The following is a 7,428-nucleotide window of genomic DNA, read 5'->3' on the forward strand; positions in this document are numbered from 1 at the left end:
CAAGTACAAAACAAGATGAAAAGTGTTTGCTTTATCTCCTCACAACACCTGTAATCCTGTTTCATGTTTCTAAAGCACAGGTGTCAAACATGCAGGCCGGAAGGTTTCTTTTGTCTTAATTCCTCCATGCCATGGAGGAATTAAGTTTAGTTGTTCATTATGACTTGTAAACAGATTATTGTAGCTAATCACAAAAAATTTATTTCTAAAAGTAAAATATTGGTACTGCTTTTAAAGTTCAGTTTCTCACAATTATGAAACATTTTGGCATCCTCATTTGCTTATTTTACTATTACCAGGTTAAGATACCTGCACATGTTTGAAGATTGACTGAGGTAATTGTAATTGTGTGGGGTGTAATAAAAACACCATTTTCACATTAAACCAAAAACAGTGACAGTACAGTATTGATGCATATATAGAGGAGCACTTCAGTGCTGCTTTATTAGAGTTTTAAAACATCAACAAGCAAAGAGTTTTAAAGTTTTGGTTCATTTATTTCCATAGATATTTCATAAGTTAAAATAAGTGTTTCTCAAAGGTCTAAATGATTCAAAATGGGGAGAGGCGGCACTTGAGTGGAGGAAGAGTGGGGTGATGCCTCAGTAGAGGAAGGCTGGGCAGAAGCAGAGGGAAGCCGGCTAGAAGTCCTTTGCTGAACCTGGGCAAGCAGCGGAGTCCTGCTCTCTCTGCTTTTCCAGTAACCTCAGGACAAAACCATCAACTGGAATTCTGGCAATGGAGAATTGTCACTTGTGTCACCTGCTTACATATACACCCTTGAAACCATTAAGAAGTTGTTATTCAAAAAAAAGAAAAGTCAATTTCTTAATCAACCGACTCCTTTGCTTTTTTCATAGCATACCTGTTTACATTACTGTTATAACTTCTAACCTGTTATACCACTATAATAAATCAACTTTGAATTAAAAGCAGTAGATTGTCATTTTGAATGAATTAAGACAGTCAGCAGATATGGGTTACAGTGAAGCAAACCTTCAGCTCCTATCTTCCCATCATTGTCCTCATCTGCAGCTAACAGGAATTTCTTGGTCTCATTCTCTGTCAGAATGCGTGCATTTGGGGAAAAGCGCTGCAGGAAGAACCTGAGATGTTGGACATGTAACACAGGAAGAAGATTGAGATTTTGCACAGACTGTCTCCTTTCATCCAATGTCCACTGCATTTTTTTAGCTAAAAGATACACAAATGAAGATATTAAGGCAACTCATCTCGAACGCACACACTTCTCAGGTTAAAATACGTCATCTCTGACTGCTAATGCAGAAAAGACGCAAAAACAATTTTGAGAATGTCTCTTTGTGAGCATTACAGCGGCTCTTGAACTTACAAACACAAGAGAGACTGGAAGTCCATTTGTAACTCAAATCTCTTTAACCACTTAATCATAATAAATCTACATAATACATACATCCTTTTGCTAGTCACAGGTTATGGTCTGCAAAAACAGATAGTCATAATGAGCAAAAATGTTCATTATAGTAAGTGAGTGAATGAGTTCGGTAAAATAACTATGAATGAAAATCTTGTCTATTTAAGACTCTTAAAAATAAACTAGAAAATGTTTGTACCCTTAAATTCATCACTCAAATGCCCATGAGATGAAGAGCCAGTTAATAAAATATTAAATCTTCTGCTATGCAGAAACATTTCATATAGGATTTAACATAAGCCTGGAAAGCATTAACCTTACCCAGACAAGAACTGAAGTATATATACTACAAAACGTATGCATAGTTAGGAAGAAACATACTATTGGCAATGTGGATACAATGTAAATGCATGATTAAAACATTTTTAAGAAAAAAAAAAAAAAAAACACCTGTTCTGTTGCAGTCCTAAATATGGCAAACAAGTAAGTTGAAAGCTTACTTAAGTTCCTCCTCTTCAATGAACCCGCTACCATCATTGTCGAGGATACTGAAGATAACCTTCACATCCTGAGGACTTTTACTGGTGAGGCCACAGAGCTGGAAAAACTTTTTATGACAGAAGGACTCTGGGGCTGTTTGGGCATGAGAACAGAACAGTAAAGGTTGCATATCCTGCTGTTAAACTGTAGCTAAACCTTAGCACTAAGGCAGATCTCTGTTGTGTTGGATACATACAAGAAATTGAATTAAGAAACAGGTTTTTTTTTTGGAGGGAAAACACCTTCAAAAGCGATGCCTTGTAAAATGATCAATAAGTGTACATAACGTTTTATATTTCAGTGGCAACTGCAACGCAGTGAAAGAAACTGGTAGAGGTGACACTGACCATTATTATTATTATTATTATTATATAATAACAGAAACACTGGGTCAGAGCAACATAAAACAGAAACAGCATCATGTTCTGAACACAATCACATATTTTACAACTCAGAGTAAACAAAAAAGCACTCTTATCCAACAAATGGAGCGATCATAGACACTTCGTTCGTTAATCGAAGTACTGTTACTCTTAGCCCCAAAAAACTCGAGATGTTGCAAACGTGTCATCAAGAACCATCCATTATCCGACAGCTTGCACAGTTCTTGTGATTTTTACACGCACATCTTTTTTTCTTTCTTCATGTTTATCCTAAGTTTACATGTTTAAAATACTGCACCATACCATACAATACCTTGGCACTCTCGTATAGCATTCCCGATTGCTTCGGCGGGGAGGATGGAAGCCAGAGACATATTAAACCTGTTGGAAAACCACATTTTAAAAACGAGGAAGCAGTAGATTAAAATGTTCAAGAAAGGTCATTTTTAACTTTAAGTCCACGATGTGTAAGGTTCGGTAACAGGTTAAAATATTAGCAAATGAAGCAATGTTACATATCGAGGTTAGAATTAATATTGCAGCTAATTCGCAGAAAACAGGACAGCTTCATGTTACATGAAATCAATAATTGTATCTTGACTTACTAGTTTGTGTGACATGTGCTGTTACGCATAATTTACACTCGTTTCACAGTGTAAAATGTAATTCGACAAAAACTGAGTATCACAAAGCGAAGATGCAGAGTGGTTGTAGCGACACAATTCATTCTCATCTTTTCTCCACTAGCCTACAGTGTTTCGTGTCCAATAAACACAGCATTCATCTCGCTCGGCCTCAATGACAAACTGTAACCTGAGTTGTCTGCCACTCAAATTGATCCCACTTGATTTGTATGACAATTCTACTGAATTCCTTGTGGAGGCTCGGACTGGAAAGTAGGACAAGGGCCAACCCCAATTCAATTTCAATTCATTTTATCTTTATAGAGCGCTCTTCTCACGCAGTGACACAGAACACTTTAACACAGGCATAAAGCAAGAAAAACAGATACAAACATAAAAAGACAGTAGACTAATGGCTACCATCATGAAAAACTTATTATAGAGCTAAAGTATACCTACTGGCCACCAGGGAAAGGAACAAAAACTCCCAACTGAAGGTTGATGGAGAAAAAAACCTCTGGGGGTCCACGGGCCAGTGGTTGCCCACCCCTCCTGGGCATTCTAAAAAGTAACAATTTGTAAGCCAGTGTGTAACAAGTAATAATGATAATGTTGCTAAATGGCATCTTGGATCCCCAGCTCGGCATGGAACATCTCGATCGCAAAACAGTTTTGTATTCATATGGAGAGGGTTATGGCTCTGTAAGCTGATGGGGTTTTTTTGTAATTTTCGAAGTTTTTTTTGTTTTTTTTTTTTTTTTCCTGTTTATTGGACAGGAATGCATCATTTAAAGATTAGCCAATCAGTGCTATTTGGGGGAAAGGCTCATGATCTTCCAGGGAGGAGAGTCAGGAGCACTGCACTGTAACTTGTCAACAGTGTTTAATGAATGACAAAACTGCCGGGACACAAGTCACATCACTACACCCAGATGTGCTTTGATGGACCTTGCAAAAAGCAGGCTTCAGAATTGTCAGTCCATTTGATACTGGATCTTGGGATATGGACTTACCCTGATTTATTATTACAATAAATTACCAGAGATAATATTCACTTTATCAGTTACTCCTAATGCCCAACATCTCTTTAGACAATGATTTCAAGTAGCCAATTTGAATATCTTCTAAACAGAACCACATCTACACATTTAATTACTTTCACTGAAAATAAAACTAATACAGATTAAAGAAAAAAACAAGCAAAGCTTTGTATTTTTGTGCAGAAGGTGTGACATGGAACAAAGGATGCAGGGAAAGTTGGACGCAAGTGTAAGAGAGGTTATCTGAAACAGGAGGATCAAGCGAGTTCTTGTTGTCAGGGACGTGCGAAGAGTCAGTCAATTGGCAGTCAGAGTGAGAGTGAAGATCCATAGACAAAGTCAGAGGGCAAGGCAACTGGTAAGAAGCCAGGGATGATGGTGACCAGGCCATAATCACAAGGCAGACAGATGACTCAATGAGATTCTTCAACCTAGTCAGCCAACACAACTCTTTTTATATCCCGCTGCCCTGATTTACAACAGGTGTGGTCGTTTCATTCGAGGGCGTGGGTGTGACAGAAGGCAATAGACAAAACTATTGACACCCAAGAAGTAGTATTTAGTTTAAGAGCATTTATGAACTGCCTCTAAACATTTTTTCTGTGTCAAGTTGCTTGCTGCATCATTCCACTGAATTTTTTTCACAATCATCAGTGAAAGTTGTTCTAATTCTTCTGTGTCAGAAGGATGCTTTTGTTGTGCTTTAGGTGACTTTGAGCCTGAACTGGCTTCTGTGTGCATGTATGGGCAAAGGAGTGTTTGAGATTGAGATGCAATGGACTGGTGTCCTGTGCTATACAGTTGTACTTTGCCTCATTCCAGACACTTTTTTTATGGGTTCTGAACTAGCACATTGAACAAGTAGCCAGCATAGTGGACCCAGTGGTTGCAGGTTTGATTCCCAGCTTTAGTACCTTTGAGCAATGTACTTGAATTGCTCAAGTAAAATTGCCCAGCTGTATTAAAGGGTAAATAACTGTAAGTTCCTTTGGAGAAAAGTGTCAGCTAAATGAATAAATGTACTTGACAAAGTGACAGTTGCAGTGGCCCTGACCCTGTCTTTCATACACAGGGTAAGGCTAACAGGGCATATGCTGAAAAGGATGCCAGTCCTTCACAGGGTTCATCAGACAGACAGAAACTTACAAATACACGCCAACATATTTAAAATCGGCAATGTATAGTTACCAGTTCACCTGAAACACAGATCCTCTCATGTGCGGAAACTATGGCACAAGAGGAAACTCAAGATAGATACAGCTACTTTAAAACCAAAGCCCAAACAGCCCAGGTTCTGTGATGCAAGCAATGCAATCTGCTGCCCTTACTATTGACAGAAAATTTTCAGGTACAATTTGCATTTGTTTGTAACTCGGAATTCTTGTAATAGTCTTTCCCCAATTTTTAGCAAAAGTAATTTTTTAAAATTTTTTATTTAGATGATTGGCGCAGTGGCGCAGTGGGTTGGACCTGGTCCTGCTCTTCAGTGGGTCTGGGGTTCGAGTCCCGCTTGGGGTGCCTTGCGACGGACTGGCGTCCCGTCCTGGGTGTGTCCCTTCCCCCTCCGGCCTTACGCCCTGTGTTACCGGGTAGGCTCCGGTTCCCCGTGACCCCGTACGGGACAAGCGGTTCTGAAAATGTGTGTGTGTGATTATTTTGTTCAAGGCAGTTTACAACGTGTTATACAATAGCAATTATATGATGACAATGTAAGATGATATATCAGACTGTCTTTAACAAAATATCAACCTTGGACATGATGCAATTAACACAATCAAGGAAAATAATCAGAACATCAGACCAAGAGTACAGAGATAAAAATACAGGGACAATCCACTGAGGGAGACAGTAAATATAAAACAGTCAAGTGATATGAGAACAGATGGGAACTTCAAAAAACTGTGGAAAATGAGACTGAGATCAGGCCTGATGGTAAGTGAAGGGTTACTCCACAGCTTTGGAGCTAAGAGAAAGAATGACTGGTTTTACTGTCTCTGAGAGTACGCAGCTGGATGGATGAATTAATGAAAGAATTTTTCTAGTAAGAGGATAAAAGTAAAATATATAAGAACACGTGCAGAGGGGGAAAGGCAAGCTTTGGTTCGGGCCATAGGTGGCAGTTGTGGAGTGTTGCCCCAGAGGCAGACAAAAGGCGGCTGGTCATTGAACAGGTCTGGGGACAGGAACCGGGAAGGTGTGGAGAAGAGGAAATTACGCTGGCAAGATGTATGGGCTATGAAGGCGAGTTGCCTTAAGTTCATTGTTGGAGCGACCTATAAAGTCACAGAATGTAAGCAGTGGGAAGGTGGTGATGGTTCTTGTAAGTTGTGTAGTAGTGTAGCAATGCTGAGGCACATTTTTTCAGGGTCTAAGGTTAGTTTGGAGCAGAGGCGCTATACCTGACACCATAATCGAGTTCTTAGATGTTTGGGAGGTTTTTTTTGAGAGCAAGCAGCAGGTGGTGAATTCCTTGCCTGTTTGCAGTACAGCTAAAACAATTGGTTTTGTGCGGGAAGGAGGGAGTAGCACTATGCAAGGGCAGACGTGCTCTGGTAGGTGGGGTAACACATGGGACTGGAAGCTGATGGCTGATGTGGGCAAGAAAGCGACAGTTTTGATGTCATACTTCTTCCTGTAAACCCTAATGAACCACTCTCAGTGGTATACCAATTGGACAGTAAATCATTAATTGCTGTATAAAAAAATGTAAGTTTATAAATAAAATTTTTAAAGTAATACTCCCACCTATTATCATTTCATTATCTAAGTGTCCTTCATAGCACAAAATCATAGAACTTGCATGCTGAGTGATGACCAATACTGAATTTGAATGATGCTCTAAGGCTGTAAATGCTGTCAGGACTCCTTCGCAGTGTGTGCACACTAACAAGCTTCCAACAGTGCAAGAGGGTCACTTGTCCTCTCTGAAATGTCCCCTACTGTTTCTACTAGGGAACGTGGCAGTGAGCAAAGTTATTTGATTAAGGGAGGCCTTTTGTACTGTGCAGTAGTCACTAACAGGAACTCGTTCAACAGTTTTAGCCTGCAGATTGACCCCTGTGATTCATATCACATTGCACCCACCTTCATTTCCTCGTTTCTCCATGACCACCTAAATTGCCCTGTTCTTACTGTAAAGATGTTAAGCTTCCTTATTTTGTAGAAGCCACCCTTGTCCCTTTGGTTCAATCTGCTGTCATGCGGCATAAGTAACAGAACAATGGCACCTTTTTAGAAAGAAGCAAACAAGGAGAGGGGAAGCCAATATACCAATGTGTTCAGAGGTCAATGTGTCAATTGCACCAGCAGTCCTTTAATGAAAAGTGGAAGAATCTAATTTAAAAGAAATTAATGATTCATGAACAAATATCTACAGTCATGATGTGCAATAAAATAGTAGCAGAATTGTTTGGTATGGGTGTTCACTGAACTCAGAATTTAAAATGTAA

The 7,428-nt window shown here is 39.4% G+C and overlaps 1 protein-coding gene across 1 annotated transcript; it reads right to left on the reverse strand.

Moving 5' to 3' along the window:
- Window positions 1–383: 383 nt before the first annotated feature.
- Window positions 384–2,690, reverse strand: LOC108928571 (parvalbumin, thymic CPV3-like). The gene is made up of 4 exons (XM_018742560.1): window positions 2,630–2,690; window positions 1,894–2,026; window positions 997–1,106; window positions 384–732 (listed from the first exon to the last, which is right to left on the reverse strand). The coding sequence occupies exons 1-4, from the start codon at window positions 2,688–2,690 to the stop codon at window positions 707–709; spliced, it is 330 nt and encodes a 109-aa protein (XP_018598076.1). The 3' UTR covers window positions 384–706.
- Window positions 2,691–7,428: the final 4,738 nt, after the last annotated feature.

Source organism: Scleropages formosus, chromosome 5, assembly GCF_900964775.1.
Source record: "Scleropages formosus chromosome 5, fSclFor1.1, whole genome shotgun sequence".
NCBI classification, from domain to species: Eukaryota; Metazoa; Chordata; class Actinopteri; order Osteoglossiformes; family Osteoglossidae; genus Scleropages; species Scleropages formosus.